Raw genomic sequence first — 18,303 nt, 5'->3', positions numbered from 1 at the left:
TTTTTTTTTTTTTTTTTTTTTTCTTTTGAGACAGGGTCTCTCTTAAGTTGCTTAGGCTTTGCTAAGTTGCTGAAGCTGATCTTGAACTTGCAATCCTCCTGCCTCAGCATCCTAAATTGCAGGGATTACAGGCATGTGCCAGTGCATCCAGTGAGTTTTTTTCCTTTAGCAGTCTGTAATCTGCCATGTAATTCAATTATCAATATATAGTGTTTGAGACAAAAAGAGGTGTGATTTAGGTTTATTTAGATCTTCACAAGTCTCAGACACACACACACACACACACAAAAATGAATTTCTGATTTTAGAGTATTAAATGTAAATAAAAGTTATTGTTTTACATAGGAATATAGACATTTTAATGGAGCACATTAATACTATGATGATGTTATTAAACTATAGAGATTATTGAGAATTGATGTATACATATAAGTAAAATTAAACATTGAATGATTTATCAATGAATAGGTATTGATATAGTAGATATTTATAGTAATGGGAAATAAAGTAGATCAGTATTGCTATATTTCATCAAATCTTAGATCTGAACAATTATGACACATAATTATGAGACATAATTATTTTATATATCCTTAAGAAAAAGAAAAAGGCTTCCAGTTCAACTGGGTGAGGTACCATAAATTCTAAAACTTATCCTGATTTCAGGATTATTAAAATTTTTAAATTGTTTCTTAAAATTACTGAATTATAGGAAAGGTGTCAGAGATTTTCATTCACTTTTTAAAGGTAAAATTTTCAAAAATCAATATTCAGAAACACACAATGAATTTTTTAGGTTTCTATTATTGAGGATTTTCATCTGCATTTACCAATAGCACAAAAACCATCTATTCATTCAAAATTAAACATTTTCATTATAACTTCAGTGTAAATACCAAATTCTTGTACTTAATTGAATTTGAAATGAAGTTAGCCTACTATAAAAACTTTGATGATGAATGTGAAGTACACTCGGGGAGTTAGCCAGGACCCTTTTAGTTGTAAGCATCAGATTCCCACTGAAGCTATCTCAGGAGTGTTAGAGGCATTGCATGGAATCTGAGGACAGAAGTTTTGCTGGGCTCAGAGAACAGAGTTCTGGATAATCTAACTTGTCCTCTCCATCTTTCATCTCTGGTTCTCTTTGCTGGACTCCCTTGAACTACTTTTTTCCTGTAGATCTTATTTCCCTGCTCCAAAATTCAGGAATAGAAATATAAATGTTAGCTTGGCATGGTGGCGCAAGACTGTAATCCCAGCAGCTCGGAGGCTGAGGCAGAAGTATTGTGAGTTCAAAGCCAGTCTCAGCAAAAAACAAGGCGCTAAGCAACTCAGAGAGACCCTGTCTCTAAATAAAATACAAAATTGGATTGGGGATGTGGCTCAGTGGTCGAGTGCCCCTGAGTTCAATCCAAAGTACCCCCCAAAAAAATAAAGAAAGAAAGAAATACAAATTTTGCTCCCAACTTTTACATTTGCATTTCGATTGTACAAGAAGCAGCCATATTAAGCCTAGAATGCTGCATTTCCAATTTCAGAGTTTTCTAGAGCAGGATTTTAATCGAACTTAGGTCTTTTGGAAGAGTCACCTGTGGCCTGGGAGCAGGGTCATATAAGAACATACAAGTTCCCATTGTATGAGTGGGAAAAGAAATGAGAGACAGTTGATAACAGAGAAGTAAGGAATCATTATATTCCTTACAGAGATAGTCTGTTGACTATCTGCTTAATGAAACCTTTTATGTTTTCCATATGAGGATTATAAAATACTTAGACATAGATGCTTTCAAGATCCATATGATAGAAGTGTTATTATGTCTTTATATTAATCAGGTAACTAAACCTGCTTAATTAGATATACAACAGATATTGGTGACCTGAATTTCACACTACAGAAAGTAGTTTTGTAGTGAATTTCCACTATACTTAGAAAAATAAATATAATTTTATTCCATCTAGATGTTATTAATATTTACTTTAAATTTTGATAAAAATTAAACAGAGCTTATCAATGTTAAAATGTATATGCTACAATGAAATATATTGTCGTTATTATTGTTGTATCTTTTTAAAATTGTTCTTGGCTTTGGAAACCATTTAGGGCAAATAACATTGTGTAAAGAAAACATGGGTTTAAGTTCTATTTAACTTAACGGTGAATTGAAACTTTATTCAGTTTTTTCACATGTTAAAACTCATCATTTAGGTATACCATGTACTAGGATTATAAATTATTAGATTATAGCAATTGTCATTACATTATAAATTATTAGAATAATTTATTATTAATTTAATCTATGCCAGAATTGATCACTTTCAGCAGCTTAGAAAAAAATTCATTTCTGTGTGTTCTCCTCCAGTGTTCTAATGCTAAATTTTGTCTTTTTATTTAGTTTAATAACATGTTTAATAAGTTACTGGGTAATGGTGAGGAAACCTAGCCCTGTCTATTCATTTGGGTAAGTTCAAATTATTCTATTTTCTGCTATAAAATAATAATGTACTAAAGAGCAAGCTCTTGTATTTATGGAAAATAAATGCTACCTATTTACTGATATGGTGACCAAATAGTGAAAGTAGATAGAAAAGTGTCCTCTAAGAGGATTCTAGGAAAGAAACATGAATATTTAAAATATAGATCTTATTAAAATAAAATGTTCATATTTAGATCTTTATATTTTATAAAAATATTAACATAAAATGATCACATTAAGTTTTCTAATAATTTGAGAATCTCTTATTTTAGAGAAAGTATGAAGGGAAAAAAATGTATGAAGGATTTTAATGTAAATGTAACTTCTAGATGTTTAAGTAAATGTGATTATATATTAATATGCATTGGTGACGATGGATTTTTATTTTATCAATCACATACTTGGAGTATTATCTGTATTTAATGACACCCTAAAATCTAGTTCTCCAGCCTTAAAACTCCCTGGAGTTGGTAGTTCTGACAGTTTCATATGGATGTCTAATTGGTGTCTTAAACTCAGCATAGAGCTGGGTGCAGTTGGGCACACCTGTATTCCCAGCAACTCGGGAGGCTGAGGCAAGAGGATCGCAAGTTCAAACCCAGCCTCAGCAACTTAGTGAGCCCCTAAGCAACTCAGCAAGACCCTGTTTCTAATAAAATATAAAAAGGGCTAAAGATGTGGCTCAGTAGTTAAGCACCCCTGGGTTGAATCCCTGGTATCAAAAAAAAAAAAAAAAAGAAAGAAACTTAGGATAGAATTCTCAGTTTCTTCCCAAAACATGCCACCAGCACTCATTTTCTCAAACAAAAACTTTTTAAGATTTTTTTCTTTCTTATTACCCACATCTGTCCCTCAGCAGATTATGTCAAGATAACCCACAAACATACCCAGAATTAACTCTCATAACCACTTCTGTGTCCACTGCTATCATCCCAGACCAAGCTACCTTCCTTTCGTGCCTTAACTAATGTCTGGCATCCTAACTGGTCCCCCAGGCTTCTGAGCTTGCCTCAATAATATTTCATTCTCCATATAGCAATTAGAAGGTTTAAATCATACTCTCACTTTCCTACTTAGAACTATCTAATTCTTTTCCATCATACACAGAATTATATCTTGATTCTTTTCCCTAATTTACAAAAACCTTACATGAGCTGGCTTCTGCCTACTTCTCTTCAACTTACCATTCTGAAGCCCTGTACACCACACTGACTTACTTTGTGTTATTTGAACACAAGTAACTCATTCTTGTGTTAGACCTTGGTACAAGCTGTGGCAAGATGCTCTTTACCTAATCTTTGTAAGACTGGCTCCATCTTTTTTTTTCTTTTTCTTTTGGTAGTAATGGGGATGCTGTACCTTAGCAGCCCAGTGGTGCTCTACCACTGAGCTACATCCCCAGCCCTTTTTTAAAAAAATTATTTATTTATTTGTTCTAAGTTGTTATACATGACAGCAGAATGCATTTCAATTCATTGTATACAAATGGTTGTACACATTTTCATTTTCTCTGGTTCTACACAAAGTAGAGTCATACCATTCGTGTCTTTTTACATCTACCTAGCATCTTGATGTCCATGTCATTCCACCAACTTTCCTACCCCCGTGTACCCTTCCTTCCCCTTCCTCTCCTTTGCCCTATCCAAAATTCCTCCATTTATTCCATGCTCTCCCCAACCCGCCATTATGGATCAGCATCCACTTATCAGAGAAAACATTCGGTGCTTGTTTTTTGGGGATTGGCTTACTTTACTTAGCATGATATTCTCCAACTCCATGCTTTACCTGCAAATGCCATGATTTTATTCTCTTTTAATGCTGAGTAATATTCCATTGTGTGTGTGTGTGTGTGTGTGTGTGTGTGTATTACAGTTTCCTTATCCATTCATCTATTGAGGGGTATCTAGGTTGCTTCCACAATTTAGCTATTTTAAATTGTGCTGCTGTAAACATTGATGTGGATGCATCACTGTTATGCTGTTTTTAAGTTCTTTGGGTGTAAACTGAGGAGTGGGATAGCTGGGTCAAATGGTGGTTCCATTCCAAGTTTTCTGTGGAATCTCCATACTGCTTTCCAGATTGGTTACACCAGTTTGCAGTCCCACAAGCAATGTAAGAGTGTGCCTTTTCCCCCACATCCTTGCCAACACTTATTGTTGCTTACATTCTTTTTTTTTAATTGATTTTATTTTTTTTAAATACACGACAGTGGAATGCATTATAATTCTTATTACACATATAGAGCACAGTTTTTCATATCTTTGTATATAAAGTTTGTTCATTCCAATTCATGTCTTTATACATGTACTTTTTTTTCCATTACAATTCTTATTACACATATATACCACAATGTTTCATATCTCTGTTTGTATATAAACTAGGTTGACACCCTTATATTCTTAATAACTGCCATTCTGACTGGAGTGAGATGAAATCTTAGAGTAGTTTTGATTTGCACTTCTGTAATTGCTGGAGATGTTGAACATTTTTTCATATATTTGTTGATTGATTGTATATCTTCTGAGAAGTGTCCATTCAATTCCTTAGCCCATTTATTGATTGGGTTATTTGGTTTTTTGGTGTTAAGTTTTTTGATTTCTTTATAAATCTTGGAGATTTGTGCTTGATCTGATGTGCATGTGATAAAAACTTGCTCCTATTCTGTAGGCTTTCTATTCACGTTACTGATTGTTTCTTTTGCTGAGAAGAAGCTTTTCAGTTTGAATCCATCCCAAGCCCTTTTTCATTTTGATTTTGATACAGGATTGAATTTGTGATCCTCCTACCTCAGCTTCTTGAGTTGCTGAGATTACAGGGATGCACCAAAGCACAGAGAACTGTCTCCATCTTGTAATTCAGATCACAAATTATCATAAGTGATTGGATGACACAATCTCAAATAGCCACCTAGTTAGCCTTGTGTCACATCAGACTACTATAATTCTCAGTACAGAATTTATCAAATAAATTATTTGTTTTTCTTTCTCCCTCTTTAAATTATAAGTTTCATAGAAATAGGGACCCTATCTTGTTTCCTCATATCCTTGTGCACTTTGATGAATTTCAAAAAATAAATATAACTGTAAAGCTTCTATCTAAATCATTATATAAAATATTGCAAGTTCTCCCAAATTCTCTGAAAATCAGACCCTATCAAAATTATGCAAATTTTTTCTTTTTTTAACATTTTTTATTTATTCTTTTTAGTTGTACATGACAGTAGAATGTATTTTGACATATCACACATACATGGATTATAACTCCTCATTCTTATGGTTGTACATGATGTGGAGTTACCCTGAATATATTATGAACATAGGAAAGTTATGTCCAATTCATTCTGCTGTCATTCTCATTCCCATCCCCACTCACTTTCCCCCATTCCACACCCCCCAATCTGGTGAACCTCCACTCTCACCCCCATTGTGAGTCAGCATTCTCATATCAGAGAGAACATTTGGCCTTTGATTTTTTGGGATTGGCTTATCACACTTAACATGACGGCCTCCAGTTTCATCCATTTACTAGAAAATACCATAATTTCATTCGTATGCCAAAAGTATACAATTTTCTGATTTTTGTCAGTACAGATTAATTTTGCATATTGCTAAACATCATATAGATGGCATCTCACATAGTAGTAGTTCATTCTTATTCATTGCTCTAACATTTCATTGTATTAATATATGACAGGTTAACTATTGAAAGGCATTAGGATGATTTTCAGCTTTCAGCTATTATAAATAAAATTACAAACAAACATACTTGGACATTTCTTTTGGTAAACCTGTGTACTCGTTTTATGTTGAGTATGTATCTTTCAAATTAGTCAAGATTGCATATGCTCATTATTAAAAGATAATTTTCCAGAATAGTTTCACCAATTTTTACTCCCATTGGCTGTGTTTTAAGTGTTTCACACACTTAAAATGACAGTTGTCATTTTGTTTAAGGCCACTTTGGCATATGCAATGGTATTGCATTGTGGTTTTAAATTATTTCCTGATGATAGAGTATGTTTTAATATGTCTATTAATCATTCAGATTTCTTCTTCTGTGAAATGTTAGCTAAAGTCTTTTAACTGTTTTGCCTTTTTCTTATTGAACTATAAGAGTCAATCTACTTTATATATAAATATCTTCTTTTTCATAATAGTTTCTTATCATAAATGTAATTTTTTTAATCTCAATGATGAGTTCAATTTGTCGGTTTTTTTCTTTTCTTTTGTTCTTTTGTGGTTAGTACATTTCATGTACCTGTTCAGAAATCCTGACCTTCCTCAAGGTCAAAGATACTCTGCTCTGCTATCAGGTAGAGAAGTCTTATTGTTGTTGTTTTCAGTACTTTTTTTTTTTTTAGTTATCAGTAGGCCTTCATTTTATTTACTAATATGCAGTGCTGAGAATCAAACCCAGTGCTTCACACATTGCTAGGCAAGCACTCTGCCACTAAACCACAACCCTAGCCAGAGAAGTCTTATTGTTTGACCTGTCATATTTAAGCTTATAGTCTAACTGGAGTTGATTTTTGAGTATGCTATGGGGCAGGGGTCAAGGCATGTTTGTTTTTATATAGATATTCAATTGATGCATCACTATTTAATAAAGGAAAACACCTTTACTTCTGTGTGCTTCTTTTTCATAAATCAGTTGACTGTATATGTATGGGTCTATTTCTGGATTCTCTTTCCCATACTATGTTAATTCTATAACTTTAAAGTAGGTCTTGATATGTGGTAGTATACATCTTGCAAGTTTGTTCTTCAAGATTGTGTCTCTCTTGATATTAAAATGGTGATGTTAAAATTTTAAAATGCATTTCCATATGCATTTTAACATCAGCTTATCAATCTTTGCACATAACATTGTTGCATTTACTTATTTTTGTATTTTTTTATGACCTACTTTTTTCACTTTTACCTGACCATGTCAATAAATACACTTCTGAGTTTTGTTTTGTTTTGTTTTATTTTATTTTTTCTTCAGGCACTGGACATTGAACCTAGGGGAGCCTTATCACTGAGCTACATCCCAAGCCCTTTTCATTCTTTATTTTGAGACAGGGTCTCACCAAGATGCTGAGGGTCTCACTCAGTTGCTGAGGCTGGCCTCGAACTTGGGTTTCTCTTGCCTCAGCTTCATGAGTCACTGTGATTACAGGCATGTGCCACTGTGCCATGCTCTGTTATTTTTTTTTTTTTTAAGATTTTTTTAAAAGATGGATGCAATAGGTGGCTGGGGTGTGGCTCAGCGGTAAAGCACTGGCCTCCCACGTATGAGGCACTGAGTTAGATCCCCAGGACCACGTAAAAGCAAATCAACAAAATAAAGATGCTGCGTCCATGCAACTAAAAAATATTTTTTAAAAAATGGATGCGATATCTTTATTTATTTATTTTTTTATGTGGTGCTGAGGATTGAACCCAGTGCCTCACGTGTGCAAGGCGAGCACTCTAATGCTGAGCTATAACCCCAGTCCCAAGCTCTGTTATGTTTTTAATAATGTATACTGTTATATTGTTGATTCCAACATTTTCCCCTTACAGACAGCAACATAATGAAGATCCTTAATTATATTATTCTTTTATGAACCTCCATGATTATTTCCTTAAGAAATCTTAAGCATTTACTTACCACAATTATTGGGTATGATTAATCTTTGTGTTATGGAAGAATTAAGATGAATAAAACAATCACCCCTGACCTCCGATTTATAGTCCAGGGATATTATTTATATATATATATATATATAAAGGATATTTATAGTGGATTATAATTATGTATAAAAATGAGAGATACTTAAAATCATGAACTCTGAAAGCAGAGTGCCTGAGTTTGAAAATCTTATTTTTCCACTTGCTAAGTATATAACTTTGAACAGTTATTTTCCCTTTTAAGTTCCAAGCTCCTATATTTTCAGGAAAAGAAGAAGGGGGTAGAGTAATTCTCATAATTACTTATAAGTTTAGGTGAAGAAATAGGTTAGACACTGATAAAGTCTAACATAAGATAGGTCAATTGAGTGTTGGCTATTATTATAATAATGGTTAATTCTAGAGAAATAAGGGCCATAAGTGGGGCCTGATAATATATGTTGTATTCTTTTTAAATTTTTATATTTAATTTTCATTGTTTGTTATCCTTCTGTTCTAACATTGTCTGACTAATAAGAGACTGCACATATGTATATTAATGAGTGAATAAATTAGTATAAATGTGTTCTACATAAACTGGTTTGTGAGTGGAAAATTTTAATTTTCTGATTTCAGGTTTGAAAGATTAGAAGTCCTTGCTGTATTTGCCTCCACAGTCTTGGCACAGTTGGGAGCCCTCTTTATTTTAAAAGAAAGGTACATTTGTATAATATGTTACTTTTTTTCCTGGTACTGAGGATTGAACCCAGGGGCACTCTACCACCAAACTGTACTCCTAGTTTTTTATTTTTAAGACAGGATCTCACAAAGTTGTTGAGGCTGACCTTGAACTTGCAGTCCTCCTGCTTCAGCCTCTTGAGTTATTGGAATTATAAGCATGTACCACTGAGCTGGCTGTATGTTATTCTAAATCCTACCTATGTCACCTTTGAGAACATGAAAGAATCCATTGAGACACATTTAGTTTGAAGGATATGCAAATTAAGACAAGAAGTTCTAGAAGTGCTTAATACTACAATTTCTTCTTCTTTGAGACTTTTTTCCATTGTTTTTCCCTTAGTTTCTGTATTTCTTTATTGTTACTAAATTCAGTCATGGTGAGAAAGAGATTCAGTCAAACATTTCTTTTTTGAGGGGAAGGGATACTTGGGATTGAGCTCAGGGGCACTTGACCACTGAGCCACATCCCCAGCCCTATTTTTTTTTTTTTTTTAGAGATAGGGTCAGTTGCTTAGTTCCTTGCTTTTGCTGAGGGTGGCTTTGAACTCACACTCTTTCTGCCTCAGTCTTCCAAGCAACACCATGCTCAGCTAGTCAAACATTTCTTTCTTTCTTTTCTTTTTTTTTTTTTTTAATGTGGTGCTGGGACCAAACTCAGTGTCTCATGAATGCTAGGCAAGCATTCTACCACTGAGCCACAACCCCACCTTAGTTAAACATTTCTTGATGTTTATTACAAACCTATTGAATCAGGATTGGTAGAGAAAGATTGACATTACATATTAAGGATAATTTGTGAGTCTCTGTGCTACAACACTGCTCACAATAGTTGATGATAATGTTAAAAGATTGTGAACTGGGCACGGTGGTGCACACCTATAATCCCCAGTCACTTGGGAGGCTGAGGCAGGAGGATTGCAAGTTCAAAGCCAGCCTCAGTAATTTAGCAAGGCCCTGAGACAAATATGATTCAAAATTTTAAAAAATGTTTTTAAAAAAGGGCTGGAGATGTGGTTAAATGCCCCTAGGTACTACTACTAATACTGTTACTAATAATAATAATAATAAAAGATTCTGTGAACTTTAAGGTGTACTACTTATATATTCAATATAGCTTTTTAGTTCTATAAGTTCTATAATTTATAGGACTTATTTAATAAATTTTTCTTTCTTTTAGTGCAGAACGCTTTTTGGAGCAGCCCGAGATCCACACGTGAGACTTTATTGTTTACATAATATATATAATCTACTATTAAGTTTCATTACAATGATGTATTATTCAATAACAGTTACGTTATCTAGTATCAGTAGTTTAGAGTGTGACAATATACATTTTCACAGGCATTTCAAAAACAAAATCCCACGACTCTTACTTTTCACCCTTGACCTGTTCTTCCCAAGCCCTAGTAGATGTTTTAATACTGCAGGAAGGTGTGTCTGTTTGGTTTCAAATCCTTTATTATTTACAGATTCAAGTCAGCACACTAAGCCAGTTCTCTCTAGTTTTCTGTAAGTTCAAATATGACCACCTAAATATTGTATCACCTATATAGTTGCCAACTGTATGGGCCTTACTTATTCTGATCAATTAATTCAAATGTTTTGTCCATTGTATGGTAAACCAAATACCATTAGTATTTATATAAATTATAATACTTATATAAATATTAATTATATTTTAATAATATATTGTTGGGCCAGGCATGGTAGCACACGCCTGTAATTCCAGCAGCTTGGGAGGCTGAGGCAGAAGGATTGAGAGTTCAAAGCCAGCCTCAGTAACAGTGAGGTGCTAAGCAACTCAGTGAAACCCTGTCTCCAAATAAAATACAAAATAGGGCTGGTGATGGTGGCTCAGTGGTCGAGTGCCTCTGAATTCAATCCCCAGTACCAAAAAAATTTTAAAAATTAAAAAAAGGTATTGTTACTTCTGATTCCTTTTATGTCCTAGGTAAGATAGTAGACAGGACATGGATTATGTAGGCATATTCAGATTTTGGCTCCAGAAATACCAAACCACTGAAGCAGACTATTCTTATCTTGCCTTCTCTTAGTCTTTCTACACTCTGAAATTGTAAATTAATATTTCCAAGAAAAATAAAGGTGAATATGTTACTGTTGTTCTTTTTAGGGGAAGATTATTAGTTGGTACTTTTGTGGCTCTTTCTTTCAACCTGTTCACCATGCTTTCTATTCGGAATAAACCATTTGCTTATGTCTCTGAAGGTATGTTTTTTATTTACTATTAATTTTAAAAATCCAAATAATTTCTCATTAAAACAGGTCTTTTCTTTGTTTCATTAACTCTTAAATCAACAAGAAAGTATATTCTGAAGAGAAGGGAGAATTACCTCAAAGGTTCTCAAGTCTTCTTCAAGGAGACAATCATCAAACAAAATCTTGGGCTGGGGTTGTGAATCAGTGGTAGAGCACTCGCCTCACATGTGTGAGGCACTGGGTTTGATTCTCAGCACCGCATATAAATAAATGAATAAAATAAAGGTCCATCAACAACTAAAAAAAAAATTAAAAAAAAAACACAAAACCTCAGTAGCTTAAGCTTTAAAATAAAGTATATTTAAAAATAGAACTGATGTATGTATTAAATGTTATGTGATGAAAAATTACATTTACCAAATACTATGAGATTTTAGATGTGTAATCTACCTAAGAAAAATCTATTGTATGCCTTTTTAGGAAGCATTATACTTAGAATAGTTGGTGTGCTAATTGGAAACAATTGTATTTTGTAAAGAAATAAGTTCTAAGAATTTTCCTTTGACTTATATTTCAAAGTAGCTCAGAATTATTTCTTTTGAAATATTCTTTTATTTTGAAGTTTTTACAAGTTCAGATTGGTTTTTCACTTTAGTAGTGCTAATTATTGGCAATTTTCAAAATTTTGCAAGTTTTGAAATTCTACTAACCTGTAGTGTTAAACACTAAGTGATGTAGTGAGGTCAAAACAAAAGCAGATATGTGGGTCTGGAGGTATAGCTCAGTGGTAGAGCACTTGTCTAACATGCACAAAATCCAGGGTTCCATGCCCAGCACAAGGGGGGAAAAAGTGCTTTGGCATACACCTGTATGCTAGGGTCTCAGGAGGCTGAGACAGGAGGATCACAAGTTCCATGCCAGCCTCAGCAACTTTTTGAGGCCCTATGCAACTTAGTGAGACCCTGTCTCAAAATAAGAAGGTCTGGGGACCAAAAAAAAACCCACACTTTGAAGCATGCAGAAGTAGATATAGACAAGAGTTTTTTTAGGTCTTTCTAACTTAAACAATGGGACAATCAAGAAAAGAAAGCAGCAAGGGTTGTGGCTGTGGTAGAGCACTTGCCTAGCATGTGTGAGGCATTGAATTTGATTCTCAGTACCACATATAAATAAATTAAGCCAGATTATGCTTAGTGAAGCTAGCCAGTCCCTAAAAAACAAATACCAAATGTCTTCTTTGATATAATGAGAGCAACTAAGAACAGAGCAGGGAGGAAGAGCAGGAAGAAAAGATTAACATTAAACAGAGACATGAGGTGGGAGGGAAAGGGAGAGAAAAGGGAAATTGCATGGTAATGGAGGGAGACCCTCATTGTTATACAAAATTACATATAAGAGGTTGTGAGGGGAATGGGAAAATAAACAAGGAGAGAAATGAATTACAGTAGATGGGGTAGAGAGAGAAGATGGGAGGGGAGGGGGGATAGTAGAGGATAGGAAAGGTAGCAGAATACAACAGTTACTAATAGGGCATTATGTAAAAATGTGGATGTGTAACCAATGTGATTCTGCAATCTGTATTTGGGGTAAAATTGGGAGTTCATAACCAACTTGAATCTAATGTATGAAATATGATATGTCAAGAGCTTTGTAATGTTTTGAACAACCAATTAAAAAAAATAAATGTTAAAAAAATAATAATAAAATAAAATAAATAAATTAAGCCCATTGGCAACTAAAAAAAATAATAATAAAAAACAAAGTTTTCTGAAAATGCCCATTCACGTTTAAACAGCCTCATGTTATGAAACTGTATTGTACACAATTTCATATTCAGAGATAACATCTGTTAACATTTCTATTTTATTCCTTTCACTTTTTCTCTTTGTACACATACAATTATTTTGCATACTTAGAATTGTACTCATTTGCAATTTTATGCCTGGCTTTTTTATTAAAATTATATCTTAATATTGCTTAACTATGTCAGAACAGTATGTCTTCAGAATCTCATTAAATACTCTTTAAACAAGTGATTTTTGAGTACTTGCATAGTATTCTATCTCCTAATTTTCATTTTATAAATAATTCTGTAATCACCTTTCTATATCGTATTCCTGGACTGCATTTCTATTTTTTCCTTTAAGATAAATTCCCAAAGAAGTTGAACTAGATTAAAAATAAAAAATTTTTTAACAGTTCTGGAAATTGAACTCAGGGCCTTGTGCATGCCTCACAAGCACTCTATCACTAAGCTACACCCCTAGTTCATAATTTTTTTAAAAGGCTTTGATACATATAACCAAATTTACTTCTAAAAAGGTTATCTACGTTTTATTTTCACTAGGTGGAAATGCAGTTTCCCATAAATTTGGGGAGTAGGATTTTCTTTTGTAATTTTATGCAGTCACTGTTGAACTTTTAAAAGGATAAAAAGTATTTCTAGAAGCAGTTTATTCTTCTATATAGATAACAAGTATTTTCTTCTTAAAGCTGCTAGTACAAGTTGGCTTCAAGAGCATGTTGCAGATCTTAGTCGAAGGTAAGATGGCATCAAGTTTCATGATATCCATAATTTTTTAAATATTCACAAGAAATGCATCTATCAGGGCTGGGGTTGTGGCTCAGTGGTAGAGTGCTTGCCTAGCATGTGTGAGGCACTAGGTTCCATCCTCAGCACGTCATAAATGTAAAATAAAGATATTGTGTCCACCTAAAACTAAAATAAATAAATAAATATATATATGTATATGTATATTAAAAAAAGAAATACATCTATCATGGGGACTTTATTTGTTGCTGAGATTAGAGCATGAATCTCACATATTTGATTCTTATTCTCCCTTTTCTTTTTATTTGATTATATAGAAGTTTTGTTTCCAAATCCTTTGTGTTTTCTTTACGAGGTATATTATTTGAACTAAAATATAAGTTATCAATCTGGGTACAGTGGTGTATGTATGCCTATAATCCCAGGGACTCAGGAGGGTGAGGCCAGAGGATCACAAGTTTGAGGCCAGCCGTAGCAACTTAGCAGAACCCTCAGCAACCTTGTAAGACTGTGTCTCAATAAAATAAAGAGGACTGGAGATGTAATGTAGTTCAGTGCTGAAGCACCCCAGTACCCTCCCTGAAGAAATATCATAAAATACAAGTTATTTTTTACAAGGTTTTCATCAGTATTATATGAATTTTGCTAATGAATACTCTGTTTTTTCATAGCTTGTGTGGAATTATTCCGGGACTTAGCAGTATCTTCCTTCCCCGAATGAATCCATTTGTTTTGATTGATCTTGCTGGAGCATTTGCTCTTTGTATTACATACATGCTAATTGAAATTAAGTAAGTATTTTTTTTTTATTGCCATCAAGTGTTTAGATTCCTAGGGCCTGGCATTTAAGAGCATCTGCAGGATGGATTGGAGTCAGGTTTCTAGCATTTTTGCTAATGACCTTTGTAACTATGGTCAAGTCTTGTCATCAAGTGTCTTCATCTGAAAAATTAAGGGAATTGGGCTCAATAAGTATTTCTCACAACAATCTATAATGCAGACTGGAAAACGATTTAAATTCCCCACTGCTGACCTGATGAGTGAACAGAAGAGGACAGTAAGAGAGATCTAAGCTACAGCTGCTATTGCTGAGAGAGGGAGAAGAGGAAGTAGGTGTGAAGCAATTTTTTTTAAAGCCTTTTAGGAAATAGATATTATGGCTCTTTTAACATTTTGACATAATTCTTTGATTCTTTTGCCCTTTAAATATTGGTGTTTATTAGAATCTTTCCTGAATTGTATTATTCTTGTTTTTATGCTCTCCTAAAGCTGATATACAATTACTTATTTTTATTTATTACCTCCAAGGATTTCAAGATCTTTATTTCTAGCCTAGATCACTATTGAATTCCAGTAGGCTTATCTTCCTGGCTTCTGTTCATGTCTGCCTCACTGGTTTCACCTGTTGCTGAAGCTGCTTTTTCTTTTATTTCCCACCCTCAGTGAATACTATTATCTTCTATTCCAATAGATTCTTTTTAAAAAATTGTGTTAAAAGATGCACAACATAATGCATAACAATTTTGACATATATGGTTCAGTGGCTTTAAGTACATTCATATTTTTCTGCAGTCATCACAACTGTCCATCTCCAGAACTTTTTCATCATCCCTTCACTGAAAGTGTGTCCATTAAACAATAACTTCAGTCTTCCCCTACCCACTGTCCCTGGCAACCACCATTCTAGTTTGTGTTTCTGATTTTGATTACTCTTAACTACCTCCCTCATATAGATAGAATCATTCAGTATTTGTCTTTTTGTAAATGGCATATTTTACACAGTATAATGTTTTTAAGGTTCATTCATGTTGTAGCATGTGTCAGAATTTCCTCCCTTTTAAGTCTGAATAACATTTTGATGTGCATACCACATTTTGTTTTCCTCATTCATCCATCAGTGGACATTTGGGTTATTTCTATTTTGTTTTTTTTTTTTTTTTTGGCTACTATAAATAATGCCACTATGAACATAGGAATTCTTGGGAGTATATACTCAGAAATGGAATTGCTGGATCACATGGTATTTCTATATTTAATTTTTTCAAGGAAGTCCAATATATTGGGGGGTTTTTGTTTGTTTGTTTTATGTTTTTTTTGTGGTACTAGGTGAATTCTCAGTACATCTTCTGCCCTTTTTATTTATTTATTTATTTATTTTGTAAGACGGAGTCTTGCTTAATTGCCAAGGCTAACCTCAAACTTGTGATCCTCCTGCCTTAGCCTCCCAAGTAGCTGGGATTACAGGCATGTACCACTTCACCCAGTCCAATGCATTCTCAAATACCTGCTTTTCTTCCCTTCTCCCCTTTCCCTCTTCACCAAATAAATTCTAATTGGTATCCAAGTCCTATTTAGTCTTTTCTTTATTTTTTACCGTCTTCTCTTTCCTATTCCTGACCCAATTAAGGCCTTTGTCATCATTACCTTGACTTAATTAGAATACTCTTCTAAACTTCTTTTTTTTAAATTTGTTCTTTTGAGTTATACATAACAATAGAATGTATTTTGACAAATCACACATACATGAAGTATAACTTTGCATTTTTGTGATTGTACATGATATGAAGTTACAGTCTTCTAGACTTCTAATTTTAATTCTCATCCATCACCTGTTATTGTCTATTTTACTACTAACATGATTATTCAGAATTGCTAATCTAGACATAGTGTTTTTCCACCTTAAACCCCTCTCCTTTGTATATTGGTAAAAATTCAAAGTTGTTACCAGGAACAGTGCTACACACCTATAAACCCAACAACTCTGGGAATGAGGTAGGAGGATCATAAAAGCCAGCCTGGGTAACTTAGCAGAACCCTGTCTCAAAATAAAAAGAGGAAAAAGGGCTGGGGATGTAGCTCAATAGTAGAGTATGATTCCATCCCCAGCACCACCACAAGTTTTTTTTTTTTTTTTTTTTTTTTTTTTTTTTTAATTTTAAAGTTGTTAGCATGGAGTCCTATACAGGCAAGCCCCTGCCAACCTATCTAGCCACCCATCTGCCTATACCACATTGTTCGTGGTTTCATTGCTGTATCAGGGTTTTAATGCTCTTTCATATGCTGCTTTTACTGTTTTGAATGTCTTCCCCCTGCTTATTTTACTTGTCTTTGAAGACTTACCTCTTTTTTCATAATTAGACTTTCTGGATCATCCCCACCCAGTAGCTGCATCATTCACTCCTTTGAACATCCATGACACCATGTAGAAACTTTTATTTTACTACACAAAGTACTTCATGTTTTTCATATGTATATTCCTGCTCTTTCTAAGATGGAGATGCCTTATTTGTTTTTCCTAGTCCCAGCATATAGCAAAAAGTTAAAAGGACAAGACCATCTTGTAACCATTGACATTTCGTTTGTCTTCTTAATAGAATTTCAACAAAGTCTGAATTGTTCATAAGATGTTGTTCTTTATCCACAGCGTTGCTATAACAGACTCCCGAGAATTTTGAAAATTTTTTATCAAAACAATTATTATTTACAGGAAAATTAATAGAATCATTGATGAACTCCATTAGTCTCTCTGTATCAGAAATTACTAGTTGAAGTTTTTTATTTGTATATCTCAAGCAAATATATTTGAAATCTTTCTAGTTGACAAGTAGATTGAAATATATGTAGTGAGTAAATGCTTACATTTTTTCTTATCCTTTCTCTGCATGAATTAGCACAATTATTAGTTGTTTTTCTGCTGTAATTTAACAGGAAGGGACTTTAGATAGAAACTTTTTTTCTCCTTTAAGGTGCTCCTTTGTCAGTAGGGGCCATTTGTGATAAGAAAGATCCTCTTGCCTTAAATAATTAGTGGTCAGTAGATTGAATTGTGAGATGCCTAGTGAAGCATATATTTAAGATTTGGAATTTTTTTTCTTTTTAGTAATTACTTTGCTGTGGACACCGCGTCTGCAATAGCCATTGCCCTGATGACATTCGGTACCATGTATCCCATGAGCGTGTACAGTGGAAAAGTGCTACTCCAGGTAAGGTTCTTGGAATATGCATGTTTACCCATGTTCTACCAATTGAAACTCTGGTTGCTAAAAATTTTATAGGAAAAAAATGATTTATTATGAAAATTTTATTAACTAGAGGGCTCTGTTAGCAATTAAGTCAAACAATACTTTCTGAAATCCATATAGTAAGAACCAGGTGGGATTTCATCAGTCCATGAAGTAGGCACAAATCCTCCTGTGCTTCTGTGACATGCAATCATGAACTTAAAATTATTTGCCTTGGGTAATGTTTCCTTAAAAAAAAATTGGGGGTTATCTTTTTTCCCCTCAGTAAATAGGTCTTAGCTGTTATAATCTGGTTATGATTTTTTTTCTTATTTCCTGTCTTTGGCTCATTGAGATGTAAATTTCAGATGTAAATATGATGAATTTCTACTTTTTAAAACAGTAGAAACACATTAAACAAGACCCAGACTAGAAAGGTGAACAGTTTCTTAGGGCTAGATAGGTATGTAAGCAATGCTCTTCCTTCTGTCTCTTACCTTCATGTCTTTTTCTTTTTAAATTTATGGGCAGTCACTCCATCTCTAAAAGCGGTAATAACAATAGGATAAGCCAGACACAGCTGTACTCCTAGCAAATTGAGAGCCTAGGCAAGAGGATCACAATTTTAAAGTTAAGCCAGGCATGATGGTGCACACCTGTAATATCAGTGACTCATGCAGAAAGAT

The 18,303-nt window shown here is 33.8% G+C and overlaps 1 protein-coding gene across 6 annotated transcripts in view; it reads left to right on the top strand.

Moving 5' to 3' along the window:
• Positions 1-18,303, top strand: part of Slc30a6 (solute carrier family 30 member 6) — a 45,622-nt gene that overhangs the window by 15,763 nt on the left and 11,556 nt on the right. For 2 of the 6 annotated variants that reach the window (XM_015479789.2, XM_048804579.1), the window contains 7 exons: positions 2,394-2,459; positions 8,744-8,824; positions 10,026-10,061; positions 10,980-11,074; positions 13,559-13,607; positions 14,288-14,407; positions 17,497-17,599. In XM_015479789.2, coding sequence (XP_015335275.1) covers positions 2,394-2,459; positions 8,744-8,824; positions 10,026-10,061; positions 10,980-11,074; positions 13,559-13,607; positions 14,288-14,407; positions 17,497-17,599 — 550 coding nt within the window. Of the gene's footprint in view, positions 1-2,393; positions 2,460-6,763; positions 6,787-8,743; positions 8,825-10,025; positions 10,062-10,979; positions 11,075-13,558; positions 13,608-14,287; positions 14,408-17,496; positions 17,600-18,303 lie in introns of those variants that run through there. The other 4 variants (XM_048804580.1, XM_048804578.1, XM_048804581.1 and 1 more) reach the window with 4 other exon arrangements.

Source organism: Marmota marmota, unplaced genomic scaffold, assembly GCF_001458135.2.
Source record: "Marmota marmota marmota unplaced genomic scaffold, marMar, whole genome shotgun sequence".
Lineage (NCBI taxonomy): Eukaryota > Metazoa > Chordata > Mammalia > Rodentia > Sciuridae > Marmota > Marmota marmota.
The sequence above is the reverse complement of the archived record's forward strand: the minus strand, read 5'-3'. Positions and strand labels throughout refer to the sequence as shown.